Source organism: Clarias gariepinus, chromosome 8, assembly GCF_024256425.1.
Source record: "Clarias gariepinus isolate MV-2021 ecotype Netherlands chromosome 8, CGAR_prim_01v2, whole genome shotgun sequence".
Classification (NCBI taxonomy): Eukaryota; Metazoa; Chordata; class Actinopteri; order Siluriformes; family Clariidae; genus Clarias; species Clarias gariepinus.
The window spans coordinates 29,350,559-29,373,645 of record NC_071107.1 but is presented as its reverse complement, the minus strand read 5'-3'; the positions used below and the strand labels follow the sequence as shown (position 1 = coordinate 29,373,645).

The following is a 23,087-nucleotide window of genomic DNA, read 5'->3' as shown; positions in this document are numbered from 1 at the left end:
CTTAATCCAAATAATATTATTAAATCTAAAGTGTGACCTGCTTTATGAGTGGGTCCTACTACACACTGATTTACTCCTACCGAGTCCAGTATAGACATAAATGCAGTTCTCAGAGGGTCTTCTGGGTTTTCAAAATGAATATTAAAATCTCCAGCAATTAACACTTTGTCTACAGAAATGACTAGGTTTGAGAGGAAATCTGCAAATTCACTAAGAAATTCCGAGTACGGCCCTGGAGGTCTGTAAATGACAATTAGCGGGATCGACTGAGCTGACTTAATATAGTTAAATACACTTATGTTACTATAAAGAATTTTAAATGAATTACAATAGTCCAACCTAGAGGTGATAAAAGCATGAACTAGTTTTTCTGCGTCGTTTAGCGACAATAAATTTCTTATTCTGGCAATATTTCTGAGATTTTAAATGAATTAAATTTGTGTCCGTGTTTTTGTACAATAGTCAAATTATCATTGTGAATAACTGCGACGCCTCCTCCTCTACCAGTTAACCGAGGCTGGTGTATGTAGCTGTATCCAGGAGGACTAGCTTCATTTAGAGCTACATACTCGTCCTGTTTAATCCAGGTTTCTGTTAAACAGAGTATATCAAACTCCTGATCTGTGATAATTTCATTAACTATAACTGCTTTAGATGCGAGAGATCTAATATTTAACAGTCCTAGCTTCAGATCAGAGGTGCCGGCTGCGCATTCAGTCTGATCCAAGTTTGTGGTCTTTATGCTAATTAAATTACTAAAACAGACTTTCTGAGTCTTTCTAAATTTGATTTTAGCTCGGGGAACAGACACAGTCTCAATAGAGTGAACCCTGAGTGACGACTCTATGCAGCTAGCAGACGGTTGGGTTAGCCTGTCTGTCTGCTCCCTGGCCTGGGCTCTGGATTGTCACCGATTAACTAGGCCTTTTCTAAGACTATGAGCTATACTACAAGAAATGAGAGCAGCACCTTCCCGAGTGGGATGGACACCGTCCCGCCCTAACAGGCCAGCTTTGCCCTCAAAGGTCTTCCAATTATCAATAAAGCCCACGTTGTTTTCGGATTATATGAGTGCGCGGTGTCTGAATCCGCCCGGAGAACTGCCGTGGCCCACTCAGCTGCCTGCCCGGATAGCAACGAGACCAGAAGCGCGATGCGTAGCCGATCGGTGGAGTACCTGGTGGCATTGAACTCAAACACCAGATCAAGCGCTGTTAGAAAAAATACATCAGAAGGAGGGGGGGGGGGGGGGGGGTGGGGGCGGCGCCGCGGCCGCCGCGACGGGAGACCGGCTAGCCGCGCTATCCACAGCCGCCCGGAGATCCGCGTTCTCCCGCCGGAGCTCCGCGACCTCGCGGCGCATGGTCGCGACGTCTTGGAGGTCCCGGCGCAGATTAGCGATCTCCCCGGTTAGCGTGTTGATGAGCTTGGCGTGCTGATCAACCACATCGCAGAGGTGCGCGTAATCCGCTGGGTTCACCGCGGAAGGCTCAGTCATTCTGTCAAGAACTAACCTGAGATGACCAGAAGACGTAGCTTTAGCGGTTAGCCCTTTGTAGCGTGAATGGTAAACCCAAACGCGGATGAAACACGAGTAGGCAGGATAATCACGCTTTTAGTCTAAGGGCTCTCACAGATGGGGAGTAAGGGAAAGACACAATCTAACCCGCGTCCTATAGATACACACTCGATCAGGAATTGAAACCAAAAGGGTGAGTACTCACAGTTAGGTGACGGATTCTGACGTGGCATCGGCGAAACTCAATGACTGAGCGAGGTGCTATGGTTTGTTTACCTCTTTTATACTTCCTGGTTTGCGACCGCTTAACTTCCGGGTCCTAGTGCCGGTCGCGTTCCGAGTGTGCATGACACCACCTTTGCTACAAAAAAAATATCTTTCAGATTTGTCTACTTTGGCGTGGAGTTTTTAAATTCATGTGTCACAGCTTGTCTGGACAGCAAGTCTGCTCTTACATTTATATGCCCCGGAATGTAAATCGCACTGAGGGACAGGAACCTGGGCATGGTAGGCATTCAATTGCCATAATTTTGAGGCAATTGATGTGCCACGCAAGAAGATGACCAAGACCGCACCCCAGCCCGGGAGGAAAGTGTCTGTCTTAAGCGTCTTGCGACGCCAAAGGTATCACCGTGGACGCAGCTGCAATGAGGCCTGAAGATCTATGAAAGTGTTGAACAGTCACTTTCTGGCCTAGCTTGATTTCCTTCAGGGTGTTGAGAATAGATTCGACATGAGGGGGAGACAGCTGTGCCCGCATTGCGATCGAATCCCATGAGACACCCAGTTATGTTGCGTTTAGAATCAGTATCAGCCAGTCATCTACGTAATTCCAAATACAGATGCCCTGGAGTCGTAAAGGAGCCAGGACTGCATCCATGCATTTTGTATATGTGCGGAGTGACAGAGCCAGACCAAATACCCGATACTGGTAAGCTTCGTCCCCGAAAGCGAACCTCTGAAACTTCATGTGCTGTGGCAATATTTCCTTTAGGTCAATTGTCACAAACCAATCCTCTGGTTGGATTTGAGAAACATTCATTTTGACAGTCAACATTTTGAACCTGTATTTTCTGAGGCAGCGGTTCAGCCCGTGAAGATCTAAAATTGGACGCAGACCCCGTCTTTCTTCGAAACCAAGAAATACCGACTGTAGTAGCTTAACTCTCTGTCTGGTAGGGGAACATGTTCTATGGCCCCTTTGCCCAGCAAAGTCTGCAATTCCAGAGTCAGCAGATGTGCATTTTCCAGTTTAACGGAAGTGGCAAGTTTAACAACTTGGTTTGGAGTGTGGGCTTTTTCAGGGAAGATATTGTCCAAGGAGAGAGATAGCCCGCAAACGTCTCTTCTATGTGGGGCATCATCATATAAACCCATGCCTTTGCATCAACGATATTCAAATAAATTGAAGTCGATGGCACGAAAACACAGGATGAATAAGGATTATTTCATGAACGAGATAACCTGTCAAGGAGGTCGCCAAAGAAGGGGAGAGAGCATTGTTGAGCCCCCTCCCTCCGGTCACCCGACAAAAACCTGTCATCTAATTTTGAGCACTTGGGGGAATCTCGCTTCTGCAGTCAGTCGATATGCAATCGCCCAATCGCAAGCGTTACCACCTACAGTAATTCCGCTTAAGAAGTGGACGGAAAAACTTCCTGATCCGGCGAGAGCACGAGAGAAAGGGGGAATTTCGTCTCTTGCGCGTCTGCCAGATCTGCACGTGAACCCCAGTAATGCGCGCACAAAGCATGCAAGCAAGCTCAGAGGCACGCATCTCATATCAAACTCCGCCATATCGGTAAGTTAACACTTTTAAACTCGCTTGCACGCACACACGCAAACACAATGTAGTCCTGAAGACAAAAAGATCTGAGGATGTTTCTGGTTTACTCCTATTTATAACCTGCAGGTGCACCTCCATCAGATGACGTCACCTGACCTTGGTTATATAGGCCAAAATTTGGCGTGTTTGATACACACATGCTCCACAACCGGAGATGTTCCCATAGCGTTTTCACGCAGCATCGAATGTAGCTTTTGAAAGGGAACTGGAGATTCAGTGGCTCTAAAGGGTCACCTAGGGCCACGTGGTGTAGTTTTGAGCAGGTGGAGTTCTTGGAGTCACAACGTGGCAAACTGAGCAGACGAGGCTTGTGGCATGGAACAGAAGTTATTTTAGAGGCAGAGCATGCGCAAACAAGGCTGCGCCTTCCTTCTTGGCAAAGTCTTTTCTAAAATCGTGAAACCTGTGTGCATAGAAGATGCACCTTAGTGTATATTCCAAACAGATCTACCCACCGTTCTGGGGTTTTCCTCCCTTTCTATAGGCTGTGCGTAACAGCAGAATGGTGAGCGATAATTGTTCTCCCCGTCAGGTAAGTTTGGGCACCTACACTCTTTGCACACAAAAAGAGGATGCTCTGAGTACCACCATTGAGAGAGCACATATTGCGCTCACTTACAGTTGTGGCCATTAAGAATGCACGCAATTTCCCACGACTTGCCGCAAGCAACATTCAGAAATTTAAATAAATGTGTTGTGCTTTACTATATATCCGCCAAATGGCATGTGAAAGGACTTTATCTTAAAGCCAAATCAAGTACAACAAAGAATTGTGTATAATTAGTTAACCTAAAACAATATTTTTTTCAATGCTGAAGCAAACATAAATTTTATTTTGTTTTACAGCAGATCTTTCATGATGAATTTGTGTATATGTGCTTCATATTATTTTTATAATGATGAACTGAGATGCCCAAAATCTTGCTTTAAAATTCCTAATAAGTTTCTTATATAGTTTTTTTTATTTCTGAACAGGGACAAAACAATGAAAGACTTGGCAATGCCTCGGTTTAAATGGTCTTGAAATTAATTTAATTTCCTGATAGTAGGCTATCTGATTGTGTTAACTATGTGAATGTCCTGATTCGTGAATATGCCATATTAAGTAATATAGTCATATTAAGTAAATATTATTTCATTACTTTTACTTTACAAAAGGCAGCATTTTGATCAAAAGGCTGATAAACGCGTTGTACAGTCTAAACAATGCGACAGCGCGCTCAGTTACTGTTATCCCTCTTCTCACCTTTCATGTAGGTCTGCTCGGTCTTGTTAATTAGTTTTAAATAGGGCTGCAACTAACGATTATTTTGATAATCATTTAGTTGGGCAATTATGTTTTCGATTAATCGATTAATCGATTAATCGGATAGAACCTAACCACTTCTTAAATTTGATATTTTGCTTATAACTATTTAAAAAAAACATAAATCAGGGTATTATTTATGTATAAAAAGAAACTTTTAAAAATGCAAAAGCCACATATAGAGTTTAATAATCTTTAATTTTGACATTTTAAACCTTAAATGAAATGTAGTATATGATATATACGGTATATATATATATATATATATATATATATATATATATATATACTGTGTGTATATATATATATATATATATATATATATATATATATATATAGTTTGAAAAATACACTGATATATTCAGTTAATAAGATATAAACAGCTAAAATAATGTAATTTTGTATAATAAAATGACGTATGCATAAGTAAAACCAGTTAATTACAAGTTAACTTTGTAGTGGACTATAAAAAAAACTGTAGAAATGCATAAAGCTAATAGTCACAAATATACTGTTATTTGCATTCGCTGAAAACCACAACAATCACTAGATGTAATATTCTACTGTTATTCGCACCGTGTAAATTAAGCTAATCTAAAGTAGCGCCATTTAACTAATCACTATTGCTCATGAGGTGATTGCGCAATGTGATGCTAGCGAGTAGCACGTGAACAGATCTAGCGCGACTGTCCCGAAGTTAGCAAACAGTTTAAACAAAAGCACTTAAACTATACAACTTTTACACGATGGAGATACAGTTTTTACCGACCCTGCTGACGTTTCGCTATCCGTAACACCAACACGTTTTCTGTTGCCATGAAATCTCGGTCTTGCATAGCGTGCAGGTTACCGTCTTCTTAGAGGCGTTTAATGTAAATTGCTATCAAACCTAGGAGGACTCGGGGCACGCGCCTTTTTTCTGCAGACTCTCCTGTAACATCCATTGCGCGAGCGGCTGTGTATCTGTGTGTATTTGTGCATCTTGTGGTCGCGCTCCTCAGTGACGTAAGCAGCCCAACTAATCGATAACGGCATTCGTTGACAACGAATTTCATTATCGATAATTATCGATTTTATCGATTAGTTGTTGCAGCCCTAGTTTTAAACCTAATTAACAAGACCGAGTTAATCAGCGAAACCGGTTAGATAACTTCACACCTATTGTGAATAAAAGGTAAGAAGTGGAATTACAGTAACAGTAACGCACTGTAAACAAAATCATGTTTGCTTCAGCATTGGAAACAATATTGTATTAGGTTAACTTTCTTAAAGATTATACATTTTGTATTCTTTGTTGTACTTTACTTTTTGCACACGCGTGGGCATCTTTAAATTTGAACAGAAAATAATAGTGGGCTGGTAGACACGTTATTTTTCATATAACTTAAACGGCTGCATAAAGTTAAATATACACAATAAATTAACACTAGAAGCGCCGCGCCAGTGTCACCTACTAATAACACGGTTCAGCGGTCATTTGACCGCCTATTGTTTTGAATGGGAAGTTGCTGCTGACACACAATGATCGCTAGATGGCGCTTTCACCAAGAGCAAATAGTTTAGCTCCCAGATCAACTTGCACTTGGACAATGCGCCATTTATTCCCACGTTGATAATCAGCGGTATCTTTTTTCATATTCAACTGAGAAAACCTACTACAGAGTCTCTAAGGCAGTGGTTCTCAAAGTGTGGGGCGCGCCCCACTAGTGAGGAATACAGGCATGACAGGTGGGGCGCAATGAACATGAGGGAATTAGTGGAAAATAATAGGAAAGTACCTATTCTAATTCATGCTTTTCTTAATTGACAAACATCGGACACTCAAAACTAAACAACCACATGCAAAGAAATGGATCATTAATACAAGTAAATTAAAATAACATCAGAGAAAAAGTGGAACTATAGTGCAATAATAATGGTTTAATGTCGGCATGTTAATTGCAGAGGAACAATATATAAGGAAACATTCGGTATTATGTATGTAATTTCATTTATTCCAATGTGTATGCTAATGTTTCTGTGTTTTTTCAGGCAGTACTAGTCTGGCATTTCTAGTTTCCAGTGCGGTAACAAAGTTGCTTTTTGATCCTTCAGGCGCTGAACAGAAGGGAAGATCAATATCGTTCTAAGCTTTTTGTTGGTGTGCTACATTTTGCGATGATCCCTAAATCATCCGTTGCCCCGTAGAGAATAATGGTGTTTATGCTTTTAAACATGTATAATTTAAGGCGGATATACAGCTGAAAGACAATGTAGAGAGGAAATATATGTGGCTATCTTATTCACGGGTTTATTTACGCAGCAATTGAATTCGGAGATGCGAATATCAAACTAACTTTACCGCGGACACAAACAGGTGTTATGCGATAAAATGCCCCCCTGCCACGGATTGCCCAATGCCCAAATGAAAAATTATAGAAAACGATTTTTATTATATAATAAGCAATATAAAAATATACATGTTGTATATAAAAAAGAATATAATTTATATATTTTTCCCCTATACAACATTTTTTATATTGCTTATTTTATAATTAAATTCGTTTGTTATCATTTGTAATTTGTAAACCATAAACCTATGAATTTATGTTCTAATATACTATTTGAAAGAGATTATGTAGGGGAGGCAATCCGTGGTGGGGTAGCGTACTGTATGTAGTGAGCATAATAACATCAATGGATACATTTGTTACATGGACCACAAAAAAGCAGGTAATTTAGCACTCTTAGCCTAATCAACCAAAAAGCCTATGATGAAGCCTATGTTGCGCTTGGATTCATGGTGGTGATGATGAGGGCATAGGAGAGACCCATGTGTGTTTTGTGTCTTAAACCGCTGGCAGCAGACAGCATGAGACCCAACAAAGTAGGAAGACACTTAGAGACAACACACCCCAGTCACGTTAATAAGCCACTCGACTTCTTTGAAAGAAAGCTCTAGATAAGTGACGAAGTAAGCCTGTTATAACAATTGCACGTGTATTTTATCTGGTTTGAACTTGCCGTTATTTGATCTTATTGGATTAGAAATTAATATTTCAATAAATAGCCATTTTCGTTATCATTTTGTTGACAAGTGGGGCTTGAAAATTCGCCCACCCCCTTAAGTGGGGAATGACAGAAAATGTTTGAGAACCACTGCTCTAAGGGGACAAAGGAAAAGGGGAAAAACGGCAGAAAAAAAACAAGTCATGTTTTGCATTATAACAAAAGTTTTTGGCATGACATTTTTCTGTCGTTTTTTCTCCTCCTTTGTCCATCTAGGGGCTTCATACTATAACAAAAAGGAACTCTTTACTTAATTTTTTATCGTATGGAGAAAATGTATTAGTTTTTTTATTCTATTTGAAGCTTCTGAACGTCTCGGATGGAGCAGGAGCAGCGATTTAGTTCTGAACTCGCTCCCGTGAAATTATCACTAAAACAATATTAAATTTGAATGAATCAGATCTACCACAGCAGATAATAAACTATGCTATGTCATAACCGAAGCAAACACCACGATGCCTTGTTTCGTTCGACGGGAACGTGGTTCACTTGGCCGCGGTGTATTATAAACCTGCGGAATGTTTCACTGTTTATGCCCACATAAGATTCATGTAATAAAAGCAAATGAAATGTGGAAGTGGCCACTCAATGAGAACTAAACCAAAGATTTCGGTAACTACACTGAGTGTATAGAGACACTAAACAGCTGAACAACTTTATCGTTTACCTCTGAGAAAAAAAGCTGTATTTTGTTTGTTTATATTTAGAATTTTTATAACGGTACAAGCAGACACACACACACACACACACCTCCCCTGAGCCCTCGGTAAACATCCAATCACCGTCGATATGCAAATGAGTCAAGACGTAGCCTAACATGGTGTCGTGTCGGATTTCAGCGGTCATGGAGAGGAAAGACTTTGATGCAGTTGCAGCGTTTTTTTCAGCTACAACAAGCACAGCGATGAGTCCACGTTGTTTCACTGTTTATGACATAGTGACACTAAACAGCTGAACAACTTCACTTTTCTGAGAAAAATAGCTGTATTTAGTTTGTTTATATGTAAAATTTTTATAAGAGTACAAGAGTACAAGAAAGTAACAGCTTGGCCTGTGTATTTAGCGCCCTTGTAGAGAATAAATAAATGAATAACAACACCTTCATATCCCCTCTCAAGAGAGTGCCATAGTCTATTGTTAGTTTTAATGATTTGGCTGAAACTAATTATCACTACATAAGTACCCCAACACTATTGATCATGAGTTTCAGCTGAAACTAATTCTATACATGCAACAGAAAATGTGGATGCAGATTCCAAATGTGTAAAGATATACATATGTGTGTGTGTATATGTGTGTATATATATATATATATATATATATAGTGTGTGTGTGTGTGTCTAATCGAGGCCAGCTCTACGCAGGGCAAGAGGGGCAGCGCACCCTCAAATTTATGTCTGCACATGTTAATATATTCCTAAAATGTATATATTAAATATATTGTTGATATAAAGTTGCTAAACTGATCTGCAGTAGCGGAAAATCCGCTGAAAAAGGGACAGGCTGCAGCACACGCGCGCGCGCGCACACACACACACACACACATCTCCTGAGCCCTTGGTTAATATCCAATTACCGTCTGTCGGATTTCAGCGGTCACGGAGTGGACCAGTTTATATATTAATCTTAATATTAATATATTAATCAGTTTATATATTAATCTAAGCTTGAACTTATCAGCATTGTTTCATTCAGATTCCGTTTCAGTGTTTTTTAGCACTTTTACTAATATTTGCTACTTCCTGTTCCACAACAGTCACCTCTTTTACTCTTCGTTCTCTTTTGTTTTCCTCATTCATCAACTCCTCAAAGTACTCCTTCCATCTTCCCATCACCCTCCTGGCACCTGTCAGTCCATTTCCATCTCTATCTTGAATCACTGTACTGATTCTACAATTGGCTGTAGTTGTCCAGTCAACTGAAAGCACCCCCTGACCACCCATAGCCTGTCTCAACTTCTACCTGAAGACTACACAACTTACATTTGGACAACTTCCAACCATTCTGTGTTGTCTGGCTACACTCTCCCCTACCAACACTTTGCAGTCACTGATCTTTTTTAGATTACAATGTCGACACAAGATGTTGTCCACCTGAGTGCTTCTGTCTCCACTTGTTGTGTCACCCTATGTTCCTGCCTCTTTTGGAAGAAAGTATTTATTACTGCCATTTCCATCCTCTTTGCAAAGTCCACCACCATCTGTCCTTCTACATTCCTGTCCTGAAGACCAAACCTGCCCATCACATCTTTATCACCTCTGTTCCCTTCCCCAACATGTCCATTGAAGTCTGCACCAATCACCACTCTCACCTCTGGGGATGCTCTGCATCACTTCATCTAACTCACTTCAGAATTTCTCCTTCTCTTCTAACTCACATCCTACCTGTGGGGCATAACCACTAGCAACATTGAACATTATCCCTTCAGTTTCCAGCTTTAGACTCATCACCCTATCTGATACTCTCTTCACCTCTAGAACATTCCTTACAAACTCCTCTTTCAGAATACCTCCTGCTCCATTTCATTTTCCATCCACACCATGGTAAAACAATTTGACTTTATCTCCAAAACATCTAACATGGGTTGTCCCTCTGATGAACCCATTCTTGATCCTATCCATCCTTGTCACTTCCAAAAAGAACATCAACATCTTCAGCTCTGCCGCCTGTCTTTTTTTCAGTGCCACTGTCTCTAAGCCGTGCACCTTCTTTACCTTAGCTCCCTGTAGCCTCACCGTTACTCTTGAGTCCCTTTCATCCACACACATGTATTCTGTCTTGCTGCGGCTAACCTTCATTCCTCTGCTTTCCAGAGCATACCTCCACCTCTCCAAATTTTCCTCCACCTGTTCCCTGCTGTCGTTACAAAGCACAATGTCATCTGCAAACATCACAGTCCATGGAGACTCCTGTCTTACCTCATCTGTCATCATGTCCATCAACAGAGTAAACAAAAAGGGGCTCAGAGCCGATCCTTGATGCATACCCACCTCCACCTTAATCTTTTCTGTCACACCTACAGCACATCTTACCACTGTCATAGAGCTCTCATACATGTCCTGCACCACTCTAACATATTTCTCTGCCACTCCAGACTTCCTCATACAATGCCACAGCTCCTCTATCGGCACCCTGTCATACGCTTTCTCTAAATCTACAGACACAATGCAACTGTTTATTACCTTCTCTGTACTTCTCCACCAGCATCCTTAAAGCAAATACTGCATCTGATGTACTCTTTCTAGGCATAAAACCATATTGCTGCTCACAAATGCTCACCTCTGCCCTTAACCTAGCTTCCACTACTCTTTCCCACAGTTTTATTGTATAGCTCATTAGCTTTATACCTCTATAATTGCCACAGCTCTGCACATCTCCCTTGTTCTTAAAAATCGGCACCAATACACTTCTCCTCCATTCCTCTGGGATCCTCTCACTCTCCAAGATCTTGTTAAACAAACTAGTCAGAAACTCTACTGCCACCTCTCCTAAGCATTTCTATACATCCACAGGTATCATCATACATCATCAGGACCAACAGCCTTTCCACTCTTGATCCTCTTTAACGCCCTTCTCACCTCACTTTTACTAATATTTGCTACTTCCTGTTCCACAACAGTCACCTCTTTTACTCTTCGTTCTCTTTTGTTTTCCTCATTCATCAACTCCTCAAAGTACTCCTTCCCTCTGTCAGTACATTTCCATCTCTATCTTGAATCACTGTACTGATTCTACAATTGGCTGTAGTTGTCCAGTCAACTTGAAAGCACCTCCTGACCACCCATAGCCTGTCTCAACTTCTCCCTGAAGACTACACAACGTTCTTCCTTTCTCATCTTCCACCACTTTGTCCTCTGCTCTGCCTTTGTCCTCTTCACCTTCCTCTCCACCAGGGTTATTTTACACACCACCATTCTGTGTTGTCTGGCTACACTCTCCCCTACCAACACTTTGCAGTCACTGATCTTTTTTAGATTACAACGTCGACACAAGATGTTGTCCACCTGAGTGCTTCTGCCTCCACTTGTTGTGTCACCCTATGTTCCTGCCTCTTCTGGAAGAAAGTATTTACTACTGCCATTTCCATCCTCTTTGCAAAGTCCACCACCATCTGTCCTTCTACATTCCTGTCCTGAAGACCAAACCTGCCCATCACATCTTTATCACCTCTGTTTCCTTTCCCAACATGTCCATTGAAGTCTGCATCAATCACCACTCTCACCTCTGGGGATGCTCTGCATCACTTCATCTAACTCACTTCAGAATTTCTCCTTCTCTTCTAACTCACATCCTACCTGTAGGGCATAAACACTAGCAACATTGAACATTATCCCTTCAGTTTCCAGCTTCAGACTCATCACCCTATCTGATACTCTCTTCACCTCTAGAACATTCCTTACAAACTCCTCTTTCAGAATCCCTCTGCTCTATTTCATTTTCCATCCACACCATGGTAAAACAATTTAAACCCTGCTCCTAAGCTTTTGGCCTTGCTTCCTTTCCACCTGGTCTCCTGGACACACAGTATATCCACCTTCCTTCTCTGCATCATATCAACCAACTCTCTTGCCTTCCCTGTCATAGTCCCAACATTTAAAGTCCCTACTATCACTTCTAAACGCTTGCCTTTTCTTCTCTTTCTCTGCTTTCGACATGTCTGCATTTTTATCAATAAATCGCAAGCGTTTATCATCCTTTTGATCAAAATGCTGCTTTTTTTTTAAGTGAAAGTGCGAGCCGCAGGTTTATACACGCCGATGAATGAATTTTAGATTATTTTAAAGCATATTTTTTAGGACTAAATATCCATTTTTATTAATGGGTAGGTGTATTACAAAGTGAAGACCTGTTGTTCAGTTGTTCCCTGCACAGTGTATCTGCACGGAGAGCTTGTGTGTGTGTGCACGGAGAGTTTGTGTGTGCATATACACAAACGCATATATTTTTGTGTTTGTTTTATTTTATGTCTGTAGTCGATAAATCTGCTCATCGATAAATCTGCTCATATCTGCGCACACGTTTATCAGCCTTTTGATTAAAAAGCCGCATGCGCAAATCACTTTCTTTTTGCACAAGGCAGTGTTTATTGTTTAGTGTATATTTAAAGCGCATAAACACAATAAAACAATATTGTTTTAGGCAACATTTGCATTTTTGTATTCTTTATTGTACTTCGTCTTTTTGCACACGCGCGGGTGCGTTACAATAAGAAGTATAATAACAATAATAATAAATTCAGAGCACTAATACTACTACTACTAATAATAATAATACTGAATGGAGAAAGCGCAGTCAAAGAAGTATCATAATTGAAGAAAATGAGGAATAAATATATATCAATATTTACAGTTTGAGCTCGATACGTTTATGAGCTCTGTCGCTTGCTGTCAATGGGCGCCTAAGAGAGATAACACATTTTCAGCCTCAGTAGACACACAATACTTCAGATTAAAACATGTCTGCCCATACAGGTAATGGATGGCATTTTCACAGCTTGCTGCGGCAAGTTGCAGGATTTCTTTTACATTTGGCAGACACTCTTATCCAGAGCGATTTACATTTTTATCTCATTACACATCTGAGCAGTTGAGGGTTAAGGGCCTTGCTCAAGGGCCCAACAGTGGCAACTTGGTGGTTGTGGGGTTTGAACCTAGGATCCTCCGAACCGTAGTCCAATGCCCTAACCACTGAGCTACCCCTGGTCCCGTTTCTTGAAACATGCGTTCTTAATGGCCAGATCTGTACCCCTCTTCCCTTCCTTTTCTTCTTTCTCTGGTCTCAATCACTGCAGCTAGGATTCTTTTGCAGTGATTGTGTCAAACACTAATGACACACATGCTTACTGCTTCCTGCATTCAACTGCTTGTTCTCCGCTCTTTTCGAACATGCCAGTTCTTACCATTACTATCACTACTGCCATCTGAAGGTGACAGCACTGGTAAATTAAACAGTCTGTCCATCATCTGTAGCAACATTCAATTGGTTTCTTGAAGTTCCTTCCCTATATCTGTGGTCAGTGCACCTCTTTCTTCATTTGAGATTTTATCCAGCTCTTGCTTTTGCCCGAGCTGCTTTTCTTGCATACATTCAGTAAACTGCTTCTTTTGTAAGTCCATAAAGGTGGTCCTCATGCTGTTCTCATAATTTTTTGCCTCTTTTTCTGGCTGTTAGCTGATCTCGTGATACTGTCAAAGGTCTCCGCCTGTGTCTTCTTCAGAGTGCCTGTCACCAAGAAAGTATGAAAGCAATAAGTAAGAAATTAACTTAAGCTTAAAACCATAATAGTTTGCACAAATTAAATTCTTCCAACATCCAAATTTTGACACAGCAATCACAGGTATCCCTAAATTGTGTGGAGCTTATGTGGACAATCAGTATCTCATTTTTATACGTGCCTCTGAGATGATAATGCAAAAGTAGCTGTGCACGGTGCTGACAGGCACAATGATGTCCAGTGCAATGATCTGTCGTGCAGTAATCTTCTCAATGTCACCATTATTGGGCTCCTGCAGCACACTCAAGTCAGTAAACTCAAAACAGTCCTTCAGCATCTCCTCAGCCTCTGGAGACAATTTTCTGAACGTACATGTTATATTTGGCTGGCTCATGACACAAGGCTTGTAGTGGGGCTTTAGATAGACAGGGTTATGGTCTGATTTTCCCAGTGGTAGCAGGCGGGTGGCACTGTAGGCTTCATTCACATGAGCATACAGCAGGTCTATTGTTCTGTTTTTCCTGGTAGGACAATCCACAAACTGATTGGAAATTAGGGAGTGCAGCTTCAAGGGTCACGTGTTTAAAGTCTCTAGACAGCGCTACAAAGGCACCAGGTGTTGAGTTTGCAGTCTTATGATACTTGTGTGTATGACGTCACATGCCGTGTTTGTGTCCGCACATGGTGGGATGTAAACACAAACAATAATTGCGTGCGAGAAATCCTTCAGTATATATCATGGACGGAGACTTGCAACTTATTGCCACGACAGCATAAAACCCCCTTTAAAGTAATATGTCCTAGGTTCCACAATCTGATGCACAGCGTCTCTGTCCTCTGACCACAGACAAGGGCTAGCTTATTGGTTTTATTTGTATAGATTACTAAAAACTTAGGAATAAGGAAAAAAGTTAAAATGAGCAAAAACTAAGGTACTGAATCACGTCCTTGCCTAGAAATAGATTAATTTCTAGAAGAATAGTTTAAGGAGGCATAGTAGATGGTAATAGTAGAATAGTTTAAGAAGATATTTAAGGTGTGAATTTTGATTTGAATGTTTTGGTGTGCATTCATGTTGATAAAAGCGTGAATCCATATCTCGGTATATTATTCAGTACAGTGGGTCTAGTGTGAGGCACTAAGATTCATTTCCTACCATGTTTCCCAGGAACAAGGACACATTTACTGTTAGGGTTCACTGAAATTGTATGATTTTTTTTTGTCTGATAGCCTTTGTTGTATGGCATATAGCTATGAAATAATTTGTGATTTTAACTATACTGTATACAGTTCAGTAGACAGTAAAACAAAACATCCTTTTTCCTGAGAACTAAATGAGCTTTTGGAAAACCTCTTCCAAAATAAATATTTTTCAGAACTCAGTTTTCAGTGGTGTTGTGTGGACAGGGAAAGGGAGATTTTGGCTTCTTGTAACATTACCTTGTGTGCCAATGATGTCATTGTCTGTGTTTCATTCTCCTTGATTTGACGTCAGATTTGTTTATATGAGTATATTTTGTGCAATGGCGGACTAACGTATACACTGTAAACCCGAATAAGTTGGCAAAACTTAAATAATTTTGTGTAAAAAATAAAAAGAAGTATTAGTTTTTGAGTTTGTTGTACTCATTCATATTATTCATTTTTTATTTGCATTAATGAGTAACCTAACTCATACTATTTATTACTAATTATAATTTTATTTTTTTTAGTTGTTGCAAATCAAAGAAATTGTTGTTGGTCTTTTGTCTGCTCCCAGCAATTGGTTGCCACAATGGACCATCCAGTCCGCACACAAACTTGGCACAGGTTTTACACCAGATGCCCTTCTTGATACAACCTTTCCATTTCATCTGGGCTTGGGACAGGCACTTCATCCAGTTGCTGGGAATCGAAAGGGCCTTTCGCATGGCAGGCAAAACACCTACCACTAAGCCATCAGTGCCCTATTGCCCTCATGACGTCAGACACAAAACCACTAGTCTAAAAGATTTTAAGTTGGTGAAACTTCAAGGTGACAGTTACTGTTGCTTAAGTACTTGCAGATACTTAAAATATCAAATTTGTTCAGCTAACTGTAATTTCTACAAACTCATAAATACCAAAAAGTTGTAAATACTCATCAAGGTTTATTAATTTGAACTAATTATAATCATTTAAGTTAACAGTACTCAATATGTAGTACTGTTAACCTAAATAGTTTGTTAACTTTAATAGTGACTACCTGGAGCCCTTTATATAGGCTCACTGACTGATTACAAGATTGTAGACACCTGTGATGCTACTTAGTGGACACACCTTGAATTAACATGTTACTTCGGTCAGATTATTTTCAGTCTTTTCTAGGGGTACCATCATTTTTGTCTAGGCCTGTTCCATGAGTTTATTTATTTTTTTATAATTCCTTTGAAGCATGGTTGAAAAGCAATGTCTGATGTTTATTGGTTAACATTTATTGGATTTTTTATTTATTATTACTTTTGTCAGATTAAAGTTATTTCTGTGACCATTGTTTTTCTTTCATTGACTGAAGGGTACCAACAATTTTGTCCACGTGTGTATAAGTATATAAAGTGTATAAAGTTTTGGGAAGCCTTCAGAGGTTTGTTAGACATTATTAAAGAACACTAAACACCCAAGGAACACATCAGACAGGTTAGGGGTAAAGTTTAAAGCAAGGTTAGGTTATTAAAAATATTCAAAGCATTGATCATCTCACACAGCAATCATCTGAAAATGGAAAGAGAGCAAAGAAAGCATTAATCAGAGAAGCAGTCAAGAGGCCCAAGGTAACTCTGAAGGAGCTGTAGAGATCCACAGCTTAGGAGAATCTTTTTACAGAACAATTATATAGTTGTGCACGCCACAAATCTGATCTTTATGGAAAGAGGCCATTGTTGAAAGTTAGGATCAGAGACAGGGGTCCCCAGTTCTTGGCTCAATTCTAGAAAGCTTTCTGTAGCCTCATGGGCGCAACGCCTAGCCTCTTGTCCAGTTTTTATCCCAAAAGAAAAGGTCTGACCACAAACCAGGTCCTTGAAAAGATCCTGAGATGCATGACCTCCCAGAATGTAGCTTTGTGAAGCCATTTCCTCCCCTGGGTGGAGTATGTACACAACTCACTCCCCACCCTTGGCACTGACATGTCTTCATTCAACACTCAGTTCCACTGCTTCCATTTCTGCCTTACTTACCAGCTTGAGCACACCTGTTCCTCATCCTTATTCATTACTCCGCTCTATATAACCCTCCACCCATACAACCAGTCCTTTCCAGATTATTGCGTGCCTCGATGCCTGATTCTCCAGCAACCTTACCTGCCTTGCCTCTTGGATCTTAACCCACGCTGCTAGGTTGGCAAATATTTGCAATAAAAAGAGCCCTGATTAACTGCAGGCCTTTAGAAAGCCCTCAGAGCCCAGAAGGTTATACTGTTGGAATAAAGCTACAGTGGAATTTCCCACCTAGACATGTTTGTCGGCCCTCTAAGCTAACTTGCTAACTTGAAGCTGATGCTAACTACAGGCATCAGCTCACAGCAATAAAATTAGTTAGATGTACGATACTTTCTTGATGTGCAAAGTTTCTTACCTCTGTATGAATCAATTTAATAGGAAAATTACCTGACAATTCTCATTCGTTTTATAGGTGTAATGTGAAATGCAATATGTTTGTGTGTTTTGTGTTTTTTCAAATTACCTCGTCACTTATTTGAGAGGGGGGAGGACTACTGTGCGGGACAACGTTTACTCACACACACACACAGAAACACTGTTTTATTGGGAAAATAAACAAGAAATCTCTCTAACGACACTTGAGCACGCACTAACAGAATCACTGCTGTCAATACCTGCACTTTACATTCGAAAAGAATCGCGACAGTGCAATGTTTCTATTAGAGGGAGTGTGTGTGTGTGTGTGTGTGTGTGTGTATGTACAGTATATGTGTGTGTGTGTGTGTAAAGGTGAGGAGGGAAGGGGCATGCTGTCCAATGACATAGGCACATACACTAACGGAATCAGTGCAGGCTGAGAGAGAGATAAGATGGATCTTGAATCTTTCTAATGACACTTGCTTTTGCTTTACGTGCGAGCACACATGTGTTATTCTAAACGTGCATATGAAAGGATTTTCACACACACATATACAAACACAAAATAAAAGATGCTTTACACGCACACATGTGGTCATCGTGTTATAGTAAACAGTACACGCGCACATGGATGTTGACTCTACGAGTGAGAGACACTCACTAAGACTGAACAGTAGAGACAATTACTTACAATTCCACAGCACGCATGCGAGAGAGAAACAATTGGCTCAGTTGTGATCACATGATGCTTGGTGTTAAAACAAGAAGCACATGCTACTTGATACATGATACTCGATGATATTTGGTACTTGTAAATCAAGGCACGCTCTTTTTTCAAGACAAAATTTATTAAAAAATTTTGCTCGTCTTGTGGAACGCTCGCAAACCGAGTTACACACAATCCAAGGTTCCACTGTAAATTTTTTACTAATATTTTTCTGCTTTTAATATATGCATTCTTCTAATTTACCTCAGGAGAACTGATGACCATGGCAAAGTGGATGAGGGAATTTGTTGCCAAGCATCCACAATACAAGAAAGACAGCGTGATAACTGACAAAATAAACTATGACCTGCTTTGTAAGTGCGACCGAATTGCCAAGGGGGCCGAGCAGTGTCCTGAACTAATTGATGACCCAGTGAAAAGAGGAAACTGAAGCACAACAAGAACACTGTGTCATAAAAGAAAAAAAGTTTTTTTTGTATGTTTGGTTGTTTGAATATGTGTATATTTATGTTTTCAAGATACTGGAATTATTATTAAGAATAATTAAGAGAGAATAATTAAGAAATTATTTTAATTACTTTAAAATCAATGTTACTTGGATAAGATGTGTATGTTTTACTCTTGTTTCTAACTTAAAGGGCCTGCTCTGAGGTTGTGTGAATGTAAATGTAGCAAAGATCTGTATTAACTGTACGTTAGTACTTTCCATTTGTAGCAGAATGAGCAGTAGTCTTATCATGTTTGGTTATCTTTGTTATGTGGGTGACTTATTCACAACTGGCTACACTGTTTTATATATACTGTCATACCCTCGGTTGGAGGACTTACAGGTCACCTGGTTCGTATCTGAGATTACTCCAGATGCTATCCAATCCGCTCCCCTGTGGGCCATTATAAAAGTAGCGGGAGAGTCTTTTTTCTCATATAGAGCGCCTGCCCCATTTTTGTTGTTTACCTGACTTCCGGTTTTGCCACAGAAAAGAATGCTTCTTGCAATCGCTTAGCAATGCTTATGGGCAGCGATACTTAAATGGTTTTGAGGTTTCCTCTGAACTTGTTAACCGTGAGTTCTTCTTCTATCAACCCTCTTTTGTAGAGTGCACGTCGTCTCATTGCGCGCCTGACTTCCGCTTCCATATCGGGTATAAATACTCTTTTTGGAGATACTAGTTATGCTTGCTGGAAATGGTTCTCACCTAAACTGAATTGTAGGTTTTCTCTGGATTCCTCAGTAGCGAAATCTTGTCCTATTGACTCTCCATCGTGTAGCACGCATGCCATTTATGCTGCACGCCCAACTTCCGGTTTCATTTCAGGTATGAACGGTTTACGCAATTTCCTCTGTGACTATGGCGTGCGGTACTTATTGTTATTTTTTATAGTTTCCACTTAGACTTTTGGGTTCCCTTTTTGACAACATTGCCGGTGTCGGTATGTGGCTCGTTTCCTGTACTTCCTGGTTGTAAGGGAATTGCTAGTGGTCATTCATTTAGTACATTTTATTGTCCTCTGTGTTACGCATGTGTTTAATTTGTTAAATTCTAACCATTAGGAACTATGTGTTGAAGTGGGTGCTGTGGACTAATGCATAAACGCTGCTGCTTTGCATGAACATTGCTTTTGTTTCACTGCTGTTTTGTAGTACATATGCCATTAGATAAATATATATGCACTTTCCCTCACCGTTGCATTGCATGAATACTGCTTTGCTGGATTGGTGCTTTGCCATACTGCTGCTTTGCACATATTGATGCACTCTTATCTTATCTGTCTGAGAACTTGTTTCTTCTTTTTCCTCTCTCTCTTCCCCCATTTTTCTGGTTGTGTGTTTATATCTCAACGATTATATCTTCTAAACTTGTAGAGCTGTGTGCTAAAGGTGGTGGCAGTGTGGCATGCTGGGGGTGGTTTTCCTACTTCGGGATCGGCAGAATTCGAGTCAGCCCCCCTGCACCTTGCCACACATATTTGTTCATAACTTTGTCATGTTATCAAAGTAGTGTTAAGGAGCTTTTGGTTAAATTGTACTATAATTGGGAGCTGTTTTTAATGTACCGAATACAACTATAACTGATAGGGGCTGACAAAAAAACTTTTTTTAATGTTGCTGGTGGCCTTATGGGATCTCTTATAATGTTTTGAGCTTCAACAATTTATTCAATTAAAAACATTGTCACTCAACTCTGTTTTTCCTTATATAATTAGCTTTCACTAATTTTTTCCTTGAAAATTATATAATTATATTAGATTTTTTTAATGAAAACTCAGCCATCATAACATTATTATATGTAAATTGCAGTTAGTTTTTTTTATCACACAAAATTCACTATTATATAACCCAAACAATTTTGATTATCAATAACTTTGAAGTATTATTAATTTATTTAAATCCATGCAGCAGCTTTTTGGACAGGACATGTTTATTTATGTGTTAGGGATAATATAGGTGGAAATGTGGATAAAATAGGAGGTTTAATAATGAAGACTGGATATACAAATTTCAATTTACAAAAACAGTAAGCAAAAAGCAACGAAAAAAACAGGCAGGCTCAGGCATGTACAAACAACAATAAGTAAACATATATATACATTTATATACCTTGGTAATTAAGGTATAATGATAATGAAGGTGAAGAAGGATGCAAATTTTAATTACAAAGAAGGTTTAATTATAAGCACTGGATAAACAAGTTTAAAACTAATAAAACAGCCAGCGTCAGGCATATACAAACAACGAGTAAACAATTAGTTTGTTAATTAAAGACAGGTGTGTTTAGAACAGAGTATGACTGGAAAAAAATTTTTTCACACTATATTTATCTGTCTGTCTGTCCATCTGTCCATCCATCTATCTGTGTATTGTAAAGCCTTAAGCAGGGCAAACCAAACACAGAAAATGCGACACAGAGGTTGAGGGAAAAGGCTGTTTAATTTAAACAAAACAGTAAAGAGGCTAATGTAGGCTGAAGACAAGGAATCAGAGGAGATGGTCTAAACCTGAAGTTTACACTTCCTAAGAAACGTGCCCCATGTGAGGGAGCTTACAGCATGGTAACTGAAAGTGCGGAGAGACAAAATAAATGTGAGTTCCGTACTCGAGGCTCACCCCTGACAATACTGATATGCATTAGGCCTCCTCAACAAACCGTTGCGCTGGCTGTGCTGGTAAGGAGTTTGCTTGGTCTTGTTTTCCTGGTTGAGCAAGGAGTGTAAACAGTAAGAGGCATTGGCTGTAGGCCTGCCATCCCAGCACACCCCTCAAGGTTTCGAGCATCAGCTTTTTTTATTCTGTTGACTGTTTTGTCAGACTGTTTTGTGAGCTCCTATAATGTTTCTTATGATCTTTAGCAATTAAAAAGGTTCTGTCACTCAACCCCTTTTCTCTTTTGCTGCCACTAAATTTTGGATAGGCTCCAGGCCTCTCACAACCAAGTATACCAGATAAAGTGGTATGGACAATAAGTGAGTGAGTGAGTGAGTGAGTAAGGACCGTGCCAAGCTCAGCCTATGAAGCATCACTGTGCACTAGGAACGGGCGGTTGAAGTCAGTGAGGTGATCAAGTGGGTGTTTAAAAGCTGAAATGCCTTTTTTGCTTCTGCTGTCAATATCACTTTTTCAGGCTGTCTGTTCCTAAGGAAAACAGAGAAGGCTGCTGCCATAGAAAAGTTTGACACAAACTTTGGGTAGGTGCTGAGGCTTCAACAGCCCGCAGCTGATCTGATATCCCAGTTACTGTGCTTCGGTCAGCCCATAATCAGCCTGCTTTTTTAGGTGTGCCATCAGGACTGCTTTGTGGAACTTTTCGAGGATGGAGGTGATGCATGTAGTTGTGCTAGTTGCAAGAGTGGATGACCACATCATCTAGGTAAGGCCACTGCATAACTGGTGATGACAAAAAAGAATGTCCATGAGCCTTCGGAATGTAGCAGGGGATCAATGCAGTCTGCAGGGGAGTTCTCAATACTGCCAGTGGTCACACTCTGTGCTGAAGGCTGTTCTTGTCCTTCATCTCTGGGGAGGTGGCCCATGGTCAATTTGAATTTGATGGACATGGAATTCAATGAGGGCGTCAACTCACTGCAAATTGTCGAATTCCGAGACCTAGTTTAACTGCCTAAAGTCATTGTATAACCTATGGGGCCTTGGTGCTCTTGGTGGAAGCTCTCGGTGCAGTCTGGTCATAGTCTTTGTGCTAGGCTTAGGGCTTTTTATATGTACTTATGCCCTATAGCAGAGGTTGGCAATTAAGTTTGGCCTCGGGCCAGATTTTTTCCAAGCCATTACATGGTGGGCCACGACCAAAACATTGGCTAATTAATTGAATTAATAGGGGAGGATGAATGGTAGGCGCTCGTTAAATGACAGAACCGAGATCCGAAATAAACTGACACATCTAAGATGAGATCATCGTGCTAATTACGATCCGGCTAGGTTGGTTCTTCAAGCACACCTGTTGTTGATGATTAGTATGGCTGGATTGAGTTGTCTACTCACTGATCACAAGCCCTGCTATTGGTTGACGAAATGGAAAAAGAGCGGCTCCATTTTTTTTGGTAACACGTGTTATGCGCAGAAATGCCCCCTGCCATGGATTGCCCCCCCACATAATCGCTATTAAATATTATATTAGAACATAAATTTAGAGGTTAATGCTTTAAAAATTACATGAGACAATGAAATAAAATAAGCAATATGAAAATAACTGTTGTATATGAAAAAATAGAAATATTAATATTTTTGAAATACATGTATACTTTTATATTGTTTGTTATAAAATTAGTTTAGTTTATATAATTTATCATTATAAAATATTTATTTTTATTATATATAATT

At 40.0% G+C, this 23,087-nt stretch overlaps 1 protein-coding gene across 2 annotated transcripts in view; it reads left to right on the top strand.

Moving 5' to 3' along the window:
- LOC128528932 (glutamate--cysteine ligase catalytic subunit-like) overlaps positions 1-18,747 on the top strand; it is a 57,445-nt gene extending 38,698 nt beyond the window's left edge. For both annotated transcript variants that reach the window (XM_053502131.1, XM_053502130.1), the window contains one exon: positions 18,502-18,747. In XM_053502131.1, the coding sequence (XP_053358106.1) occupies positions 18,502-18,683 (182 nt within the window). In that variant the 3' untranslated portion in view covers positions 18,684-18,747. The remainder of the gene's footprint in view (positions 1-18,501) is intronic.
- The last annotated feature ends 4,340 nt before the right edge of the window (positions 18,748-23,087 follow it).